This window comes from Micromys minutus (assembly GCF_963924665.1).
Source record: "Micromys minutus genome assembly, chromosome: 9".
NCBI classification, from domain to species: Eukaryota; Metazoa; Chordata; class Mammalia; order Rodentia; family Muridae; genus Micromys; species Micromys minutus.
Window position 1 is genome coordinate 21,239,320 of NC_137978.1, and position 23,533 is coordinate 21,262,852.

A 23,533-nucleotide genomic window follows, 5' to 3' on the forward strand; every position below is an offset into this window, starting at 1 on the left:
ACAAATATGGAAGTATAGTGAACACATATTATCCTGTACGAAGCTGAAAAGTTCACTTTTGTATTATTTAGTTACCGAATTGTATCTGTGAATTTTTCTATGATGTAGCATAAACTGTGACCCATGCAGATGTATTATGAATATCTTCTAAATAGAATAAAAACGTAAGTTTCCAAGCTTTTACTCTTGCCAGTTAACACAGACTGTTTGACTCCTCGGTGTCAGACTGACCACTTCGACTTTGCAGTCAGCTACTTTGAGACTTAAATCTGCTCGACCGTCTACGAGATTTTGATCTAAGGAGAATTACCTGCGGTGGCTGTTGCTTGCTAGTTTTAAAATGGAGATACTGCCACTTGTTTGACAGTCCCATTAGAGAGCTATGTGAGTTGACAGGGTCTGGTACATGGAAGGTTTGCTGAAATGGAAGCTGCCGTCAGGGGCAGGGGCAGCAGCGGTAGCGGCAGTGGCAGCAGTGGTGGCGACATCCATTTTATTGTTTCCTAATTTTCTAACTACTTGTTTATTACTGAACTACAGTGCACCCTATGGATATCATCAGAAAACTTACCTGAGCACTCAGGATATGACGACATGTATAGCCATTAGCAGAGCTAAACAGTAAGTGCCTGGTATTTCTCTCTTGCTATTCCTTATATCACAACCACAGAGAATTAATGTTTTTATCCCCAAAAGTATTATCATTATTATTATTATTATTATCATTATTATTATTATTATTATTATTATTATTATTATTCCTTTAGTGAGTTTTTTTCTAAATCAATAAAGTTTGGGGAAAAATCTTTATTTGTGAATTTTGGCAAGAGCAAATCAAGTTAGCCAAATAAAGGATTATTTCACAATTACTAGAAAAATCTCAAATCATATTGTATTCATATCTATAGTAAATTTGTAAATATCGATAATCAAATTTAAAGCACACTTAATCTTGTTGTAAATAATGGTAAATCCTATAAAAGTAAAAATGTTTGATGCTTAATTATGTAATTATGTTTTAGATTTTAAAAAAAGCTTTAAACTTTTTTTTTTTTTTTGTAGAGCATAACCCACGCTCTAATAATGGGCTAAATTAGGGTGTAGTCTATGTAAAAGCTAATACAGATCATATGAACTAACACTCATTTTATACAAAATTAAAATTCTACATGGTCACAAACTAAAGAAAGAAAAAGATTATTTTAATCTTCTAAATATTAAAAGTTAGTTTTAAAAATTTTTCTTCTAAACATATTGAAAAATCTAGAAAACTGTTCAGGGAGAACAGTCTTTTGTAAAATCAGGCTTCCTATAGTTTACACAGTACTGGTGAATTTTTTCCAAATGAAGGCTTTGGTACTAAGAGAAAGTATTTAGTTAATTTTGTGTTTTCCAACCTGCAATGTAATATGAGCTTTAAGAAAATATGATCACAAACTGCAGTCACACTAGAGCAGGATAGCAACTTGAACAACATTTGAAAATGAATCCTTCTGAAAATAAGTTCCTGCTAAGGACTTAAAGTTATCCAAGATTTCATGAGTTGATGTTTTGAGCTTTAAAAAGAAACGGTCCTGTTTGCACACTATAGTGCAATGCTCAATAAATCAAACCATCAAAAGGCAAAGGACTCTTTAATGCAAAATACAGCTGGACTCTGGGTTTTTCAAAAATTTAAATGTGGATTTTTTTGTAATTAACATGTAAAAATTTCAGATCTTTCTCTTGAAATTTTTTACATAAGGTGGCTTATTTTAAAACAACAAAAGCAACAAACAGATAATTGCCTGAACAGATAATAGCCTAATGCCTTCCCAGCTTCCTCTGAGTGGAAAGTGGGTCCTTTGATATTGTCCTTTGACATAAACACATACTTTTCTTTGTATAATGCTTTACTACATTATTTTAATAGGCTAGTTCTGGCTTTAAAAAATACGTTTTTATGCTACGTGATAGAAAACATTTTTTTGCATCTCGTCTAAATTATTCACAATACTCCAAGGCTTTCACTCTCTGCCCGTTAGTAAAATTTATTGTTGTACACATTTCTGTAGCTAACGATGGTATTTAGGCTCTAACCTGGCATGCTACAACCTCTGGCCCACCCTTGAGCCCCTCCATTGCAAAGGTCTCCAGGTGCAGTTTGGGTAGCTGCAGGGTGAAGTCATTCCTAGTTGCTGTAGTCCGTGACAGGGAGATCTGATCTCTGACCTAAAGGGGAAAAAAAAAACAGCATCAATGGTAATTCCCCTTCAGACACATTAACTGGGATGAACTGGGTCCCCTTGAGCCCACTGAGTGGACTTGCATTGATCGCTGGACCTGAAATCCATGAATAAATTTAGGACTAATTGATTTTTCGTTGCAAATAAATCTCTAATTCAGAGTGCTAGGGGAGAATGTTAAGAAGAAAAAGCATCCTCCCGGTTGAAGTGAAGAGGGGAGAAGAGGCACAGAAGCCTTCTGATCAAGACCCTTTGAATTATTCCTTCACAGCTCCACTCTCAAAATGTGGGGGGTGGGGGGGCAAAATCAAAAGCAAGCTGCAATCCCCTATTATCACTCTCTTAAAAGCGTGTTTAGCTGACATTAGATCATGCATGTTGTACTAGGAACTGGGGTTTAAAAAGAAACTTCACTAATACATGCTCTGGAATAAGAACAGATACACTCAACACAAAAGGAGACTTCAAAATACACAAGTACCGCATTGGTTTGGCCTGCTCGGTCTCCTAAAACTGTAGGAGTTAATTAAACTTAAGTCTTAACAATAAATGCATAGAAACCAGTTTGGTCACAAAACCTCTAAACAAGATAACGGAAATAAAATCAGTAGCATTTGTACACGAGTTTAAGTATTCAGAAGTAGGAAGCAAACATGTGCAGACAGAGTTCTAATTCCGAGCTTCTGTAGGCAGTTGATATCACACTGCCACCTTCTGGACAAGTCAGCACACGCATAGCAAATACAAAGAAACTCCAGTATTTAGCCTTATGAATTCTGCACTCAGGTTTGCATTTAAGATAACGTTTGCCGGTCAGCTGAGTAAGAAGAGCTTTCATTATACAAAAATATTTTCTACCATTTCGTGTGCTTGGGTAGGTTTTTAATTTCTTTTTTGCTAACATATATTTAGCGAATACTATAAAACTACCTTACACAGTTTTGGGAGATAGCTCAGTGATTAAAGAACTTACCACGCAGGCATAAGGACCTGAGTTTGGACCCCCAGCACCCATGTGAAAACATGGCACATGCTGGAGGTAGGAACGGGTGGAGTCCTGGGATTCTCTGGCCACTCAGTTCAACCAATCCAGAGATGTGAGTTCAGTGAGAGATCCTAACATAAAAACTGGGGAGGGGGATAGAGTAACAAAGGAAGATGCTGATCTTCATCAGCCTCTGGCTTCCATGCCCCTGTGCAAACACAAGTGCACACACAAACACACAAAGATCTCTCTCACACACAAACATACAAAGAACATACACACACTAACCACATAATCTAACCACATGACTGTTTTTTACAAGAAGCACAGAAGCACACATCAAGAATGGTGTTAAGTATAAAAGATAAGACTAACTGACAAATGAATCCACTTCTAAGTCTTGTTCTGTCTGAACGTCAGCTGTGACAGACACTGTAGCCCATGCCTGTAATCCCAGCACACCAGGGCATGAGGTCACAAGCGCCAAGGACAGTCTGGGCTACACAGCAAGTGGAAGATCAACCTGGACCACACACCAAGACCGTGATTCAATCAATCAGTCAGTCAATGAAATAAATAAACTGTCCGTTTTTCTGTTCTACTCGGGCAACTTGAAAAACTGTTAGAATTCTTTACTACCTATAAAATCAGTTAGATATGAAATATAGACATCTCACGGACTGTCGTATTCTGTAGGGTTTTTTTTAACCAGCAAACACTCGTAAGCAAAGACATTTTTAATTGTTCATGCTAGTGTATGGATGTATATAAGAATCCTTGCTTTCCCAAGCTAGTTCTGAGACTTTTCTGTCCGTAAGTGAACGTGAGAGGATGTGTAGCTAACACGGCAGGGTCTGTCTCCCAGAGGTGCGGGCTCTCCTTACTTCCTGCAGGTCTGATTCACAGTGTGCGCTTAGTTTCCAACAGTACTTCCCAGTCTTCTATCGGGATGAGCGTTCTACTGCACAAGGCAAACTACATTTTACAAGTATCACTGCATCTGTTGGAACTTTCTTCGGTATGTGTACCTTCCTTCTTCCTTTTCTGTCACCAGTGATAGCTCAGATAAAAGAAAACACTAATGTGGATTAAGGTACTGAGAATTTATCAACATCAAAACCACTGGTGTTTTTGCCTTCTACCCTTCTGAACCATAGTCAATAGATCTAAATATTTTACTGCACCCTGGCCAATTCATTGTTTGATGTTTAAAAACTCACCCAGAATCAAAGAAAATTTATTAAATTTGAGCCCCCAAATGAGATACTATTAGCTTTGAAAGTCGGGTTTAACTGTGGTTTTGATGATTCTCTTTTTTCTGCGACAGAATTCACAAGGGGATTCCTGGATGTCAAAGCACAGAAGCAGATTGCTAATACGGGCATGGAGGGGGAACCGCGAAACACAGGCACAACTCACCTCGGTGCCAGCACACGAGCGTCCTTAACTCAAGTGGCACTGGGTGCTAGCCTGCCCCCATGAAGACGGCACACAACCAGCAGAGAGACACATCCTACACTCGACAGTAAGGCCTCTGAGCGTCTAAACCTCGAACAGTCTCAGTCCCCGGATTTGTCCTTTAATGCCTAAGCCCCACTTATCCTGAGGGTATACGAGCACTGTGCTAGTGTGCTTGGCCTAACTTGCATGTGAATACTTCCAATTGGTTAAAGATACTATGTTAAAGTTGACAGTGCCACCGAGATCCAGTGACCCAGGACAAATCATGGATAGCACATCACAAGTTGTCCCATTACAATTCTGAAAGATTTTCCCACATTTAAACTATGCTGAAACTTGGAAAGGTGTCTAAAACTGTTCTTCAAATGGCTGTAGGATGTTTTTAGAAGAATCTTGAGAAAGGCTTGTGTAGGATTTCTTTTATCTTAATGGATAAAGAGAGCGAATCCATCAAGCTGAGAGCATATGAATAACTAGCACCAGGTCAGGCGGAAGAAATACCGATGCCGAGAAGAAGCTGCTGTGAAGGGCAGCAAGGGAGAGAAGACACAAGGGCGGGAAGGGGACAGCTGAGAAAGGCACTGCTGAGGCTGCGTGAACATCTGGCTATGGAGGAAACTGACTCACAGGACAGCCAGAGAGGACTCTCCCCTGCTGCGGGCTCTGCTCCCAGGGGAACAAAAAGACTGGGCGCCAAAAGACTAAGAGACCTTTTCAACACAGATGATGTGGAATTTCCTTAGAGACATGCCCACTGCTCACAAAAATACTCTCTTCCAGAAAGAGAATCTAAAACAAATTCCTAGCTACTACACTTTTTAAATAAAATTAGAAAAATAAATCTATTTTTTCAGAAAGCATTCACTTTTCCAAGTTCCTATTTTAACATAAATAGAAATATAATAGTCACATGTCCATGGATTAAATTATAATCTCAAAATGGGCAGTGGTGGTGGCCTTTTATCCCAGAATCTAGGGACCAGAGACAGCAAATCACTGAGTTCTGGGGTAAATTGGTCAACAGAGCAAGTTCCAGGATAGCCAGGGCTACACAGAGAAAACATGTCTCAAAGGAAAAAAAAATGGCTAGATACTTAGATAGAGATACAGACAGACAGATACATATATGCATACATACACACACACACATATATATATGTAGGTAGATACATAGACAGACAGATAGACAAATATAGTTTCAAAAGTTAGTCTTGAATCCTATCTACTTCATCGATTGTGCTATGTTTACAACTATATACCTTTTTACTCTTACTAAAAGCATATAAGATGTTTTCTGCTCAAACTGCTTAGTGATTCATCTTAGTTAATTGATTTACTTATTTGTCTTAATTAATGCTCAGTGAATGTTTTGTATTCTACATATTACATAAGACATTATAAAACAGTGATTTTTTTTTTAGCATTGTTAAAGATTTACTTTATTTTACTGTTAAGTATATATACGTGTGTGTCTGCGCACAGGTGAGTGTAGCTGCTCACGGAGTCCACAAGAAGACATCCCTTAGGGCCTCCCGACCTGGTCCTCCACAAGAGCTGCATGGGCTCTTACCTAAGCTGTCTCTCCAGCTCCTGGTGTCTCTGTATGCTTAAGAAGAATAAAGGACAGTAGCTGCAGTACTTCTGCTCTGGAATTTTAATTTTCAGAAGCACAAATTTACTTTTTTCTCTTACTTACTGCTGACCTTTAGAAAGAAAGTATTTCCAACAGGTAAGTCATAAGGCACAAGAGACAAAGAAACAGAGCTCTAAGAACTCTGTCATGAAAAACTGTCTCTAGGTGACTGTCTTTTAAACTATTATCATAATTCGTTTCTATTCATGGTCTCATGAGATTCACAGGTCTAATCCACTTCTGTTCTTCTGGTAACTGTTAGCTGCAAACTACCAATGTGCTTTCTAACTTCCTTCAAGTCTACCTTAATATAATTTCTGTCAGATATTACCAACTATAGGATTGGTGGTTTCTAGACAATTACTTAGCTCCTCCTTCCGGATGCCATACGCACAGTGGCGGCTACTTTTATGTCAATTTGACTGAAGCTGGAGTCATCTGAGGAAAGAACGAAAGTGCCTCCATAAAATCTAACAGCAGGCAAGCCTGTGGAACATTCGCTTGACCGATAATTGATGTGGTCAGGCCCAGTCCATTGTAGGTGGTGCTAAACCCTAGGTCCTGGAGTGTACAAGAAAATAGACTGAGCAAGTTAAAAGGAACAAGCCAGTAAGACCTGTTCTCTCAAGACCTCTGCTTCAGTCCCTGCCTCTAGGTTCCTACCTTGGTTTCCGTCTATGGATTATGTAGGTCAAACCGCATGCCCGCCCCCACCTGCGAGAGAGAGAGAGAGAGAGAGAGAGAGAGAGAGAGAGAGAGAGAGAGAGAGAGAAAGAGAGAGAGAGAGAACCGTGAAATACTCTACACAATAGTCATAATCCCTAAAGAATGATGTCCCAAGACATAAACAGCCCCATGACCCATACCTACTTTAAGACCTTGAGTCTCTCAGTAGAGCCAGGCACTTTGGCGTCACTATAGCAAGCACAGACTTTTTTTAAGTCCCAAAGCAGGAGGATCTGAGTTACCTCACTCAGAATGATATGTGGATATTAGCTGGGGGGGGGGGGAGTCCAGAATATCCAAGATACAGTCCACAAAACTCAAAAAGGTCAACAAGATGAAGGGCCCAAGTGAGGAAACCCCAGTCCCACTTGGGACAGAGAAGAGAACAACCACAAGGTAGGAGAGAGGGGGGGGGGAATGGGGGGAGGGGAACATGATCTGTTTTGGGGGGGGAAGGACTGAACCCCTGAGGGCCAGCAGAAAGAATGCAAACAGGCGACATTGGGAGATAGGAGGTGGGAGGACCCTCCAGAGTGTACCAGAGTCATGGGAGATAAGAGACCCCAGGACTCAAAAAGGGGGGCCTAGATGTAATGTCCTACTGTGGAAAGGGGGAACTTGTAGAGCCCATCTCCAGCAGAAAGACAGGGCATGAAGTGAGGGATGGGGTTGTCATTCCACTCTGACCCATAACTGTTACTGTCTGAAAAAGTGCAGGGATGGAAATGGAGAAGAGCCTGGGGAAAAGAAAGTCAGGGGACATGCCCAAAGTGGGATACAGATCAAGGGGAGACCCCAAAGCCTGACACCATTACAAAGGCTATGGGGTGCTCACAAAAAATATCTTCCTCCAGAAAGACCCAACAAGCAGCTGAAAGAGTCAAATGCAGATATTCCCAACCAACCAACCAACCAACTAACCAACCAACCAACCAACCAACCAACAGAAGCTGCTGACCCCTGTGGTTGAGTTAGGGAAAAGCTGGAGGAAGCTGAGGAGGAGGGTGACCCTGTAAGAGTACCAGCAGTCTCAATTAACCTGGACCCCAGAGATCTCTCAGACACTGGATCACCAGCCAGGCAGCATACACCAGCTGAAATGAGGCCCCATCACATATACAGCAGAGGACTCTCAGGTCTGAGTACAGTCAGAAAAGATGCACCTAACCCTCAAGAGACTAGAGGCCCCAGGGAGTTTAGAGGTCTAGTGGGGTGGGGACCTCCTCATGGAGACAGGGGGGAGGGAGGAGGTGTGAAATGTGAAACAGTAGGAGGGTGGACCTGGAGGGGAGTAAAATCTTGAGTGTAAAAAAAAACCAAGCAGGAGGATGAGAAACTACCCTTGACCTGCAACTTGCAAAGCCAGAACTCTCTAATACCGCCAGCTGTCACCAGAAATGAGGCAAAGTTGGCACCAAAACTATTTCCACAGTGCAGCTACATCCCAGCTCAGCCACCCGACAGAACAGCTACATCTCAGGTACCGATATAAATAACTGGTCTTGAATCGACCCATCAAGTTGGCTACATCCTGTTAATGATCTGAAAAAACTAAATATTCAGATCAAATTATCAGCATGGATAGTCTGGTGACTTAACCATTTATATTTTACATCGGTACTAGACACCAAGATGTTTAGGCTGCCATACAGTTCTCCCACAAACAGATTACCATGGTCTCATGCTATGTAAGCAAGCATAAAAACCCAAACTTGAAAATAGGCAAATACGTTTACAAGTTGTTAAAGTCTTCCACAAAAAGATTATTTTCCTCAGAATAATTTTTTTTAAATGAGACACAGGAACACGGCTAAGCGTGTGCAGATGGCACTTTGCACCGTCTTATCCTTCGTTGTCAGGGTTCAAAGTCCCTCCTGTGCTGGCATGCCATTTCTAACTCAGCTGGGCCAGAGACACGAACAACATGAATAACACCACGCAAGAACGCTGTATGACAGGGCTGTCAATGTCAGGATGGCTGTGCTCACACCTCTGTGCCTTTCAGCTCATCTTTACGAAACAGGTTTTAAAAAAAGAAAAAGGAGACCTCAGACTTCAAAGATCACAAGTAGCACTGATAGTCATTAATGAGCCACTGATGACTGGCTTTTTAGAGGCAACTTCTAAAGTACAATCAGTTCCATAAGTAAAAAATGATCTCATAGTCTTTTCATTCCTTTTAATTTTCTGCCAGACAAATCCAAAAGATAATCTTGCATCAGAATGGATCCTGGTCAGCACTTTCACGAGAGGATTATACAATCATATGGAAAAGCCTCGGCTGCAGGGGTCTCTTCAGCCACGTCTGGACTTGCTCCCTTGTATTCCCCAGCGCACCCTAAAATGGACATGAGTGTCCTTTTCACTGCAGCGTAGTCGAACTGGCCTGTACCGTTTGCACACATCTTTCCTAGAGGAACGCTCACCACTGGCTCTAGGCTTTTTCCATTAGCTATTGATTAGGCAAAGTAAATGCAGATGTTAGTTTTAGCAATCAAATAAACAAAATAGATGGTAGTACTATCAAGACTTAGAATGGACTATAAAAATAGCTTTTGTTATGTTCAGAGACGGGATGATGATAAAGTCTGACTCACTCAGCAAACATCTGGAAGTACCAGGATGGTGACGGATGCTGTGGATGTAGAAGTCGGGAGACAGAATTCCATCCCTCAATGACTTCCAGCTCCAGTGGCATAATTAATCTCTCTGAGTGGGTTTCCAGCCTCTCATCTATCCACTGTGGTTTGTTCTCCTGTCCATTGCTCTCCCACCTTCTCTCTCTGCCAGAATATTATGCTAATCAATCTTAAACCTTTATCTAGCACTGATTTCCCCTAAGGTTCAAAAGCATGTCCTGCTGGTTATTGCACATTACTAAACCAAGTACCTGAAAAGTGAAACTCCTTTCCCCCTTAAAGGTAGATGCATTCACCTAAAGGTAGATGCATTCACTTCAGGGAGCTCCCATCACAAGACCGTCACGCTGAGACTTTTTCACCCCAACGTGCCATTTCACTCTATTGTCACCTACTATCAACAGCCTGATCCACGTCCTCCCAGCACTCATCTCGCCTAGTGGTATGGCCTCCTAAGAGAACTCTCTGCTCACAGACTCACAGCCCTTAAACATGACTCCATTAAGCCCCATCTCTTACACTGTCCTTGCATGTGATATACACTGAAAATACCTGGCTGTTTATGCTTTTATGAACGTGTTCGTGTAAGTATGCCTTTTTCATTTTCTTCATACTGCTGGGACCCACCAACTAACTCACATACTAATCCTCTAACAAGACTTCAGGTAACCCCTGGGATTGCTAAGTATGCACCACATTTGAATAACTATATGGATGTGCAAGATCACATTTGTGGATGTGTATTCATCAAGAAATGCTGGAATTAGAGTGTCTTGTTGAAAGAGAAACTATGATTGGTATACAGCTAAACTAAGTCAAATCGATGGACTCGGGAAAAGCTCAAAAGAAGAAACTAGTATGAGATAGGATAAAGATAATGCACAGAACGTATGGAGCACCACTGTGTGTATATGAGAGAGAGAGAGAGAGAGAGAGAGAGAGAGACAGACAGACAGACAGACAGAGACAGAGAGACAGAGAGACAGAGAGAAGCATGAGAGCAAAAACAGAGACCAAGGAGCAAAAGAACCCAAAAAGTCTGAAAGTTATTTCAAAAATATAATTGGGAGCAGTAATGATCATATTTCATTGTATACCTGCACAAAATGAAGGAAAAATATTTTAAAGGCATAATGGTAGACGACTTCAGGATTCTGGAGTGTGAAGGAGAGACATCTGATTAAGGAAGGCAAACACTCAACAAAAATGAGATGAAATAAATCCACAATGAAGCATGTTATAACTAATCACCCGAATCAGGGAGAATGTTAAAAGCATCACGAGAAAAATGACTTGTCATAAACAAAGTTATGTCTGCTAAACTAGCAGCACATTTTTCATTCAGAACCTTATGGGCCATGAGGGAGCAGAATAATATCTTCAAAATGCTAACCTAGAATATTATCCTTGGCAAAAAATGCCATTTGAAAATCATAAAGATACAAAGGTTTTTCTGGTAAACAAAAGCTCAGGAGTTCCTCACCACTAGACTTGCAGTAGATGCTTTTAAAAGTTCTTCAAGGAGAAACAAAATAACACGGGCTAGAGAGATGCTCAGCAGCTAAAATCATTTGGAGTTCATACAGAAGATGTGGTTTGGTTCCCAGCACTCACATGGTGGCTCACAAATATTAGCTGTTATGCACATGGTGCACATGCTTATGTGCAGTCAAACTATTCATGCATGTAAAATAAAATAAGTAAATCTAAAAGATTTAAGTTCTTTCTTGAAAAAAATACTAAAATTGCTCATGAATGCATAACAATTATAAGCAAAGAAAAATATATAATCAATATGTAATCAAATAGAGAACTGTGTTTCATCTAATGTTAATGAATAACATTTTATAATGAATGTGAAAGTTAAAAATATTTCTTTCTTTTTTTCTAATTTCTTTCCTGGTTACCGTTTTATTGCTGTAATAAGGACTATGACAACAAAGGCAGCTAGGGGAGGAAAGAGTTGATTTCAGCTTCCATGACCCAGTCATAATCCACTATAAAGGGAAGTCAGGGTAAGAATTCAGGAACATGGAGACAGGAACTAAAGCAGACACCATGGAGGGGCATTTCTCATTGGCTTGCCCCTCGTGGCTTGTTCTACTTTCTTCCTTATCCAGCTCAGGAGCACCTGCCCAGGGTTGGTACTGCCTACAGTAGAATAGACCCTCTCAGACTGGCCCTCCTACATTAGTCATTAATGAGGAAAGTGCTGCCGATACTTGTTTATAGGCAGGTAGGTTGGGGGAGGGCATTTTCTTGCCTGAGGTTTTCTCTTCTTGAATGACTCTAGATTATGTCAAGTTGACAGAAGCTTAACTGGGGTGAGTTTACACTGTGTCCCGTATCACACCATGGGACGCAGTGTGGGGTTTGTCATCTTGTGAGCAACACCCTTCATAATAAGCTTCTTTTTAAAGTCTGGATGGTATTCTGTTAAGCGGATATGACATTTTCTTTTTCATTCATCTGTTGAGACAACTTTCATTTGCTTACACAGCTTGCCTATTGTAAATTGTGCTAAAATGAACACTGGAGTGTAAATATTTCTTAGAGATTCAGACTTCCATTCTTTTGATAAATGATCTAAAGTGGGGTGGTTGCATCATCTAGCAGTTCTCTTTTTAATTTTTAAGGAAATTTTCTACAGTTGCATCTCACACCTATTTCCTCAGATGCCTGTTGGCCATTTTTGTGTCTCTTCAAATCGCTGGCCTACTTCTAAATCAGGCCACTAAGCTAGATTATTTCATTTGCCATAAAGTTGCTTGTATTTTATAAATTGGCCCATTAACAGTCTCCAGGTTTATAAATATTTCTCACAGGACACAGATTGCATTTATATTCTGTTGGTCATTCCTTCAGTTGTGTGGAGCTTGTGTAGTGTGGTGTAGTGAGATCATTAAGCCTTCTGGGGTTTCTTGTAAGAAAAACATTCTCAAATTTCTCAGGACTAGTTTGTGACCTGATGCACTATGTTTTAGACAATGACCTACATGTATTTAAGAAGAACGTGTGTCTGCTGCTGTTTGGGAATGTTCTGCATGTATTTGTTGGGCCAGTGTGTCTATGGTGGTGTTCTTAATTGCTGTTTCTTTGTTAAGCATCTGTTTGTTCTAGTCATTGCTAAGTGAGGGAGTGTGGCCTCATATTGTATTGTGTTTGTCATTTAGCCTTGTCAATGTGGATTTTGAGGGAATTTGATATTAAATGAATACATATATTTATATCTATTATTCTTTGATAAATGCCTTCATATTAGTCCCTTTGTTATCTCGTCTGAGTTTTTGACTTACAGTCTACTTTATACAGTGCAGTTACATTATTTTGTTTACTATTTGTGTATTTTTTTCAATTTGTCCATATTCAGTCTGCATGAAAGCTTAGATCTAAAATGAGTTCTTTGTAAGTAGAATATGCTGAATCTTGTTTTTATTCCATGAAGCAACTTTGATTGGGAGGTTTGATTCATTTATACTTGAAGTAATTACAGATAAGAAAATATTTGTTATCATATTGCTAAATATTTTGTTGTGTGATTTACTTCTACTTTATCTCCTGTTTTCTTCCTTTGTTTTTTTTTTGTGTTTATTTTTATGTACTTTAATTATTTTGTCTTTGTTGGGTAATTTGTATTGGTACTGCACTAGTTATTTTCCTAATGCTGTGATAAAACACCATGAGTCGGGTAATTTATAAAAGATGATGTTTAATTGGGATTATGGTTCCAGAGGGTTAGAGTCCATGATGGCAGAGCAGCAAAGGCATGGTGTCGGGAACAGCTGAGAGCTCACATCATGAACCACAAGCAGGAAGCAGAGAGGACTGCCTCAAATGGCTCATGTCTTGTGAAACCTCAGAGCTCATCCCCAGAGAAATATCTTCGTCAAGAAGACCAAAATTCCTAATCCTTCCTAAACATTTTCACCAACTGGGGAGCAAGTATTTGAACATGAGTTTATGAGGGTCATTCTCAATTAAACCAACACAGAATACTTTGAAGTTTTGCTGTGGCAGACATAACTATGTTCTGGGGAAGAGAGTAGTAACATTAAATCTTTGAGCTAGAGTAGCCATCAAATACTGAGAGCTCAGTGAACTACTCTAGGGAAGCTTGGAAAACAAGAATGTTGAGAGTAATGCAGATGGCAGATTCCTGGCTTGTGAGATTTCAGAGGGAAGTTTGAGAGGCCTATAAAGACTCTACTGAGGACTTTTGATATCTTGACACTCTGTGGTTCTGAGATGTGGGATGAACTTGATCTAAAGACCTCCTTCCTGAGGACTAGCTTTATGGTACCAGAAAGCAGTACACAAACTTCCAAAGGAGGGAACAACCCAGCTATATGATAGCTTATCAACCAAAAGAACCAGGCTATCATAATAATCCTAATAGTGTAAGAATATCTTGGTGGTGTCTAACAACTCTCTAATTGGATTTAAGATCCACTCAAGGCGCTCGCCTCTAGGGCGGCCCTAGCTGCTGGTCCTGTACCTCTATGGTCTCGCCCTAGAGCTTCGCTATTTTGGGGCCATGGCCACAGTCGTGTGGGTATCAGGCCCCAAGTGACAGCAGTATGGAGGAATTCGACTCCGAAGACTTCTCCACATCGAACGAGGATGAGGACTACGTGCCGTTGGGTGCAGAGTACAGTGAAGGTTATGTCAAAGAATTAGTGAAGGAAGATGAAGTGGATGGTGAAGAGCAGACTGAGAAAACCAAAGGGAAAAGAAGGAAGGCTCAGAGCATTCCAGCCAGGAAGAGAAAACAAAGTGGCCTCTTGTTAGATGAAGAGGAAGATGGCAAGGAAGACTCCGAAGGTAGCAGTAGTGAAGACGATGAAGAGGAGCAAGAAGGAGGCCTTGGGTCAGAGAATGCAAGGAAGAAGAAGGAAGATGAATTGTGGGCCAGTTTTCTTAATGATGTAGGACAAAAGTCAAAAACAGCTCCAAGTTCACAGATTAAGGTGGCAGAGGAGGCTGAAGAGACTAGTTCAAATAAACCTTTGGTCAAAGCAGATGAGCTAGAGAAACCTAAAGAATCAGAAAAGGTGAAGGTTACCAAGGTGTTTGACTTTGCTGGTGAAGAAGTAAGGGTGACTAAGGAAGTAGATGCTACATCTAAGGAAGCCAAGTCTTTCCTCAAGCAAACAGAGACAGAAAAACCACAGGCTCTCCTCACTTCAACAGCAACACCACTCCCTGCTGGGTCAGGGATAAAAAGACCAAGAGGTATGAGCAGCCTTTTAGGGAAAATTGGAGCCAAGAAAAACAGAAAATGAGCACCCTTGAGAAATCCAAACTGGACTGGGAGAGCTTCAAGGAGGAAGAAGGAATTGGTGAAGAACTGGCCATCCATAACCGAGGGAAAGAAGGGTACATTGAATGGAAAGCAATTCTGGATCGAGTGGACCACAGGCAGTTTGAAATTGAGCGGGATCTCAGGCTGAGCAAAATGAAACCTTGACGTTCTGGGGGAAATTTGTAGTAGCTTAAATCTGTTGACAATGTGAGCGCTTCTGTGTCTGAAGTATTTCCAGTGCTCTTCGTCATATTCCAGCAAGTCCCTTTTTCTGTGTTGAAGTTTGGTTAATGTATCTTAATCTCACCTGGTTTCCTTCATTTTTTTTAATTTGTCTTTAAATAAACAAACATACGCCTTCTGTGAGGTTAGTGAAGTGAAGATGCTGTGCTTCTCCCTTTGCTCTGCTGTGAAGGCTAGCCAGGCCCAGCTGTCACATCTCAGATCTGTCTGATGCTCACAAGTCTCTAAATCAGCCTTTCCTGGAGGCCCCTAGGGGACTTCCTGGGCTGGGCAGAGTCTCTGGGCATTTGTTCTCAGTTCATTCAACTTTTCTCTCGTGTAAGACTCTCACATGTGAGATGGGGAACATTGGGATAAACTAATGCTGAGTGGCTATGTGTTTTCTACCTCTGTAGTTCTTCAGGGTTTTGTATTTGTCAAGGGATGTCCTTGCCGGTATTGCTGACACACACCTAGAATCCCAGCACCTGGAAGACTGACCAGGAACTGCTGCAAATCTGAGGGAGGGCAGCCTGGGCTACAGAGTTCCAGCCCAGCCTAGCCTGGAGAGTGAGAAATGGGGATAGGGAGGATGCCAAAGACCCCGTGTTCTTTATACTCCTTAGACTTCCCAACTCAAAGTTCCTGCTTAGGAAGCATTGAAGAGAAGAATAAGTAACAAGCCGCCCAGGCCACTATATCATTAAATTCCATCCCCTGTTCCAAGGGCATGGGAATGGGGAGAAGGTGGGCCTCAAAGACTGAATTCTGTTTCCTACTCAGATACAGCTCTGTGGCCTTACCACAGCTTTGTTTTCTGGGCTGTGGATGGTGTGAGTCACATCAGCCTAAGACCAAAGAATACTAGGTCACAGTGGACTTCCTGTGTAGGAAGTTTACAGGCTACATTTGAACTCATGGTCTGTTCACATCCATCTGCAAAGGACTGTACAGGTGACACAGAGCATACCAAGTTGGCATCACGATAGATCGATAGCCTCTACTGAGACTTGGATGAGGAAAGAAGTCATTCAGCCAGAACCAGCCAGCATCCCATTAGGGTAGGACCTCCATACCTGTAAGACGGGCCCGCCTGCAATCTGTCTGGTATGTCACCCATGCCCTGGCTTGATAATTGTCTTGCAGTTCTGCGTACCCCAGCATCCCATCTCAGCAGCCATAGTATCAACAGCTCATGAGTCAACTGCCCATATATGCAGATGTTTGCAATCCTTCGGATAAAGGGCCATGCACGCATGCTAACTTGGGTCTTCCTCTTAGCAAAGGCCTATGAGATTAAGAAGTCTGTGGGTCACTGAGACTCACTTATGGGCATCAGCCCTGGCAGCCCTCACAATAGTCTTTTTCCATTGGTGGCCTGTATTCAGTGCTCGTCACCTCTCTAAAAAATGCTGTTTCTCCTGGGTGTGTCTACTCCCAGCTAGGCACATGTGACCCAGGGGATACCAGTTTGACTGACTTAGTTACAAGCACAAATTAAAGCCTGTGTACCAGTGCATGTCGGCATCAGTAAGACTAAAGGTGGCCTCACAGCAGACCTGGGTCATCACAGGACTCTGGCTGCAGGGGAGGCTGCAGGTGTATGCATGTAGTGTTTCCAGCCCCTCTCAGAAGCTGACAGTCTTTCTAAAGCTGTCCCAGGAGGGTAGGGGGGTTGAAGATGAAAGCAGATGACCATGTGTTTGATAGTTCCTGAGCCTGGGAGAGGGGTATATACAATGTTATTCTCAATTTGGATATCGATTTCAATTTTTCCTAATGAAACATTTTCTAAAGTTGAAAAAAAAAAAGGATCCACTCAACAAGAGAGAAATAAAGCTTGGTACTGAAACCTATCCAGTTACTATCAAAGGCTGGTGAAGCATGTATCTTGGAAGAGAACCTACAACCACTACTTTACTAATCCAATATAATCTATAGCTACACTCTAAATATCTATCCCTATACACATAGATAACTTTATAGATTCTCTTTGAAGCAGATGGAAGCCATTATAGAAAACTTCAGCTAACCAAAGTACAGAGCTTTGGGGCCCAGTTCCAACTGCTATGCCTGTAACACAGCTCTGAACCTAAGGCTCGGGGGTCACTGCAGAATGGGGTAGGGGGTACTGTAAGAACCAGGAAAACAGACAACTTTGAGAGATCATGTCTCTTAGAAATGTCAGAGGAGCGACACCTGTAAGGTCTCACCAGCATGACTTCCTAAACATGAGATGAGCAATGAAAACACCAGTAGCCACACTAATGTGTAAAAAGAAAAGGTATAAACCTCAACCATTAACTAAGTAAGACCCATAGGAAGCTAAGGAATGCTGAGGGTGGGAGAGATAGTCTACCCCAGGGAAGAGCATATGTCTGGTCATCTCAGAAAAAAACACATACAAGTAACATTATACAGACTAGATAAGTTTTATACACATACACACACACACACACACACACACACATTCAAAGACTTAATTTGAAAGAGTGCAAGGTAAATATAAGAGAAGGGTTGGAGTAAAGAGGGGGAATGGGGAAATATGATTATATTATAGTCTTAAAAATTAAAATATATAATTAAAAATAAAATAAAGGAGACTGTGATTCTGGTTGACTGAAGCTGAAGAATTAGCTGTGATTAACAGGAAATCAGAGCCACTGAAATGAAACTTTTGCTTTGCTAGGACAATTGATACTGACTAAGTAGAGCTGAGAAATTACTGGTGATTAACGTGAGCCCAGCACCACTGAGGTGAAATCATCCGGGTGTATTCTCTCAGGGTCAGCACACAGAAGCTGTGATCCAGAAAAGGCTGAGGCTGTACCATGTTCTGGTACCTGAACTAGGTAATGGATAAGAGTTTCATAGGTGCCTGGTTCTGAAATCATAAAGGGGTCATAGAGAGCAGCTGAGGCTTTGCATGTGAGAGCAGAAGAGGCCTTTAGTAAAGGTGTGGCCTCATTTGCAGTAGAAGCCCCAGGATCGAAGGAGTCATGGGGAGAAACTAAGGCTTGACACCAAGAAGCAGGATCAGAGTCCCTGAGAAAGCACAGGAAAAGCTATTGATAAAGTACAGGTCAGTTGCAATGGAGAGACCCACATTCCAATATAATTATGCAGTGACCACCAAAGACATCAACAGCTGCTAGCAGAGCAAGTCTGGGATGCAGACAAGCTGTTGTGTGCTGCAAACAGAAGAGTTGGAGAAATGGAGCCCACTGGAGCCCAGAGGATCATGAGTGAGTCCTAGATGTCAAGTACTGAACCAAATGCTGTTGAGTTTTGGTTTTCCTTTGTTTAAATTGTGACTACACTATGCTTCTTTCTTCTTTGAGCATGAATGTAGGTAACTTATTTTTATTTTACAGGAACCTGAAAAAAAAAAAGAGATTTTAGAATTTGAGAGATTCGGAGATATATTACAGAGATTTCGGTTATCTTAGACAAAGCTTTGGTACTTTAATGAGTCTTTGTACTACTGAGACTGAATATTTTAAACTGTTTAGTTTTAAATTTTTTCATAGAAAAATGTTTGAGTTTTTAAAGACCGTAAGACTTTTAAAAATTGAAATGTTTAATATGAGAGCTTGGTGATGAACAGAGCAAAGGTTAGGTCTGTGTATCAAGGTGACAATGTGTCAACTGTCCTTGATAGATTTTTTTTTTTTGTCAACTTGACACAAGTTAGAGTCATTCAAGAATCAAGAATGTCAACTAAGAAAAGTTTCTATTGGATTGACCTATATGCATGCCTATGGGGCTTTTTCTTGATTAATGATTGATGTGCGCAGTGTGGACCCTGATCAGGTGGTTCTGAGTTCTCCTGAAAAGGCAGGCTGATCAAGGAATGAGGAGCCAGGCAGTAGTAAGCAACACTCCCTCAAGGCTTCTGTTCCAATTACTATCTCTAGGTTCCTGCCCTGATTTCCTTTTTTGATGGACTGTGATCAAGACATATAAGATTGATATAAACCCTCTTCTCCACAAACATGGTCTTTATCACAGCAATGTAAACCCTAAGTAAGACATAGCTGAAGGAGTGAGAAATAAGGATGTACTATTCAGTGGGAACAGGCGTCAGTTGATCAATATGTATCTGGGAGTTAGAAAGTCTTTTGTTCCTACAATTAACATAGTTGTATTGTACATTAAATCTGGTAGTAGGGGAGTTGAAATGTTAGTTAGCATTCTTATTGCAACAAAAGTAATTACTTTAATGATGGAAAATCTTTTAAATTCCAAGAAAAAGTAAGCTGAGAATATATTGTCACTAAAGCTGTACAATCAACAATGACAAGGGTGTCTTTCTAACTAAGATGAAAGGACCCTAGATAATAACTAAGCTCTGTGAGAATAAATTTAACAAAATAAAGACTATGCAGAATTGAATAAAATTGAAAACACAGCATACCCAAACTCATGAGACACAATGAAGGCCGTTCCAAGAGGCAAATACATAGAATAAAGAACATTAAAAAAACTGGAGTACTGTCATTCTAGTAATGTATGGGTATTACTGAACCCTCTAGTTAAAACAAAAGAGGAAGAAATCACAACCATAAGAAGGAGACCGCAGGAAATAAACTCAGGGATAAAATCAATAAAATAAAAACAAACACAACAATTAGAAAACATCAATGAAAAAAAGAAAATTGGGTCTCTGAAAGAATAAAACTGATAAGCCCTTATCCAAGTTAAGTAAAAGGTGGAGAGAGAATATCCAAAGACACAAAATTACAGATGAAGAGAGGTCATGACAACAGACACCGAGGAAATCCAGAGAATCATAAAGACATACTTGAAAGACATGTAGTCCACCAAATTAGAAAATCTAAGGGAAAAATGAATAATTTGTTCAATAGACACTACCTGCCAAAATTAAATCAAGATCAAACAAGCAATTTAAGCAGACCAATAACTTTAGTTAAGTAAACTCTAATTAAGTCTCCTATCAACAAACAGAACCCAGGGCCTGATGTAGAGAGAATATCTTGTGTTTTATATGGATATATCACCTGTCAATTTAAAAAACCTAAGGCCTAAAATAAAGGGCAGGGACTAGAGAGATGGCTAACAGCACTGACTGCTCTTTCAGAGGTCCTGAGTTCAATTCCCAGCAACCACATGGTGGCTCACAACCATCTGTAATGAGATCTGATTCCCTGTTCTGGTGTGTCTGAAGACAGTGACACTGTACTCACAAACATGAAATAAATAAACAAAAATCTTTTTTTTAAAAGAAAGAAAGGAAGGAAGGAAGGAAGGAAGAAAGAAAGGAAGGAAGGAAGGAAGGAAGGAAGGAAGGAAGGAAGGAAGAAAGGAAGGAAGGAAGAAAAGAAAAGAAAAGAAAGGGCAAGAATACTCAAGTTCAAAAACACATCAAAAAAGGCATTCATCACAATCAAGTAGGCTTCACCACAGAAATTCAGGGAAAGCTCAACATAAATAAATATAATTCATGGATAAACATAATTCATCTATATATACAAACTAAAAGACAAAACTACATGATCATCTTATTAGAATCAGAAAGGCCTTTGAGAAAACCCAAAGCCCCATTATGATAAAAAGTCCTTGGATTTTATGAATATAAGAATATACTTCAATGTAATAAATGCAGTTTACAGAAAACCCATAGCCAACATCAACTTAAATGAAAAGACTCTCAAAAGAAATTTCACTAAAATCAGAAATGAAACAATGTTGTCCACTCCATACCTATTCAATATTGTACTTGAAGTTTTAATTAATGCATAAAACAGCTGAAGTAGATCAAATGTAAAAAAATGGAAAGAAAGAAGTCCATGTAACTTTATTTGCAGATGACAGAATAGTATATATAAGTGACCATAAAAATTGTACCAGAAAACTCTTAAATCTTGTAAACATGTTCATGAAAGTAGCAGGGCACAAAATTAACTCATAAAAATCAGTAGCCATCCTATGTAGACATGACAAACTGAAAAATCAGAAAAACACCTTTCATAGTAACCTCAAAATATATAATATCTTGGAGTAACGTTAGCCAAGCAAGTAAAAGATTTGTATGATGAAAAATTCAAGTTTTTGAAGAAAGAAATTTAAGAAGGTATCAGAAGATGGAAAGATCTCCCATGCTCATGGATCAGTAGGATAATAAAAATGGCCATCCTGCCAAAAGCAATCTACAGATTCAAAGCAATCCCTCTCACATTCCAACAGGATTCTTCATAGACCTTGAAAGGACAATTCTCAGTTCTCAGTTTCATATGGAAACACAGAAAACTTAGAATAGCTAAAACAGTCCTGAATAACAAAAGAAATACTGGAGGTGTCACCATACTTGACCTCAAGTTATAGTACAGAGCTATAGTAACAAAAGCAGTATGGTGTTGGCACAAAAACAGACATCATCACTGGGGTCAAGACTGGGATAAAGACCCCAACATAAATCCTCACACCTATGGACACCTGATTTTTTATAAAGAGGACAAAATGCACACTGAGGAAAAAAAAGAAAGCATCTTCAACAAGTGGTGCTAGTCAAACTGGATGGCTGAACGTAGAGGAATCCAAATAGATCCATATTTATCACTCTGCACAAAACTCAGATCTAGGTGGATCAAAACCTCAACCTAAGACTAGAAACACTGAACTTGAAAGAAGAGATAGTGGAGAATATCCTTGAACTCGATTGTTCAGGAAAAGACTTTCTGACCAGAATAGTGATAGCATGGACACCAAGATCAATGACTGATAAACAGCACTCGTGAAACTGAAATGCTTCTGTAAGGCAAAGGGCACCGTCACTAAGGCAAAGTGGCTGCCTACCAAATGGGAGAAGAGTATACAGTTACACATCCAATAAAGAACTAGTATCCAAACTATAAAAGAATTTTTTAATTGAATATCAAGAAAACAAATAAACCACTTAAAAAACAGATCTAAGCCAAAAATTCTCAAATAGGAAGCTCAAATGACTAAGAAATATTAAAGAAATGTTCAACATCCTTAGCAATCAGAGAAATGCAAGTCAAAACTACTTTGATATTTTATCTTACCCCATCAGAATGGGTAAAGTCAATATAACAAATGACAGCTCATGCTGGCAAGGATGTGGAGTCTTCCACAAGCCATTGCTAGTGGGAGAGCAAACTTGTACAGCCACTGTGGAATCAATGTGGAACTTCCTCAGAATTAATCTACTTCACGATCCAGCTATACTATTCTTGAGCATGTACCAAAAGAACACTCTAACCTACCACAGAGATACCTGTTCAGTCATGTTCATTGCTGGATACTCTACTCATGATATCCAGAAACTGAAAACAACCTTAATAACCCTCAGCAGAAGAGTGGACTTCTTTAAGGTGGTACATTTACATAATGGAGTATTACTCAGCTATTTTAAAAAATGACATCATGAAATTAGTAGGCAAATGGATGAAACTAGAAAAAAAAATCATCCTGAATGAGGTAGCCCAGACCCAGAAAGATAAGATCAAGAGACCTGCTTGTTCACACACTCAGGAGTCCTATAAAAATACTAAGCTGAAATCTATAAATATATACTCAGGAGACTTGTACAGATCCATGTAAGTCCTGTGCATGCTGCTTCCTTCTCCGAGAGTCCATGTGTGTTCAGCTTAGTTGATTCAGAGGGTCTTGTTTAGATTTAAAATCACAACCCATGATGATGATAGATGACGTTAAGAAGGACTTACATAAGTCCCTTAAAGAAATACAGGAGAACATAGGTGAACAAGTAGAAGTTCTTAAAAAGACAACACAAAATCCCTTAAAGAATTTCAGGAAAACACGAGTAAACAGGTGAAGGAATTGAACAAAACAATCCAGGATCTAAAAATGGAAATAGTAACAATAAAGAAGAAATCACAAAGGGAGACTATATTGAAGATAGAAAAGTGAGGAAAGAGATCAGGAGTCATAGATGCAAGCATCACTAATAGAATACAAGAGATAAAAGAGAGAATCTTGGGGACAGAAGATACCATAGAAAACATTGACACAGTATTCAAAGAAAATGCAAAATGCAAAAATCTCCTAGCCCAAAACATCCAGAAAATCCAGGACACAATGAGAAGATCAAACCTAAGGATAATAGGTATAAAAGAAAGCCAAGATTCTCAGCTCAAAGGGCCAGTAAATATCCACAACAAGATTATAGAAGAAAACTTCCCTAACCTAAAGAAAGAGATGGCCATGAACATACAAGAAACCTATAGAAATCCAAATAGATTGGACCAGAAAAGAAATTCCTCTGGCAGAGCCTCTGAGAAGGCATCCATATCAGGCTTCTGCCAGTAAGCACTTCTTGGCATCAGCAATAGTGAC

General features: G+C 40.0%; 1 protein-coding gene and 1 pseudogene across 2 annotated transcripts in view; one reads left to right on the top strand and one right to left on the bottom strand.

Annotated features, from left to right (window-relative positions):
• Positions 1-23,533, bottom strand: part of CCDC171 (coiled-coil domain containing 171) — a gene marked incomplete at its 3' end in the record, with an annotated part of 277,402 nt that overhangs the window by 65,180 nt on the left and 188,689 nt on the right. The window contains exon 24 of the mRNA XM_080920918.1: positions 2,080-2,211. Coding sequence (XP_080777044.1) covers positions 2,080-2,211 — 132 coding nt within the window. The remainder of the gene's footprint in view (positions 1-2,079; positions 2,212-23,533) is intronic.
• LOC308424622 (craniofacial development protein 1-like) lies at positions 14,247-15,136 on the top strand (annotated as a pseudogene). The gene has a single exon. The product of its transcript is annotated as a craniofacial development protein 1-like (transcript).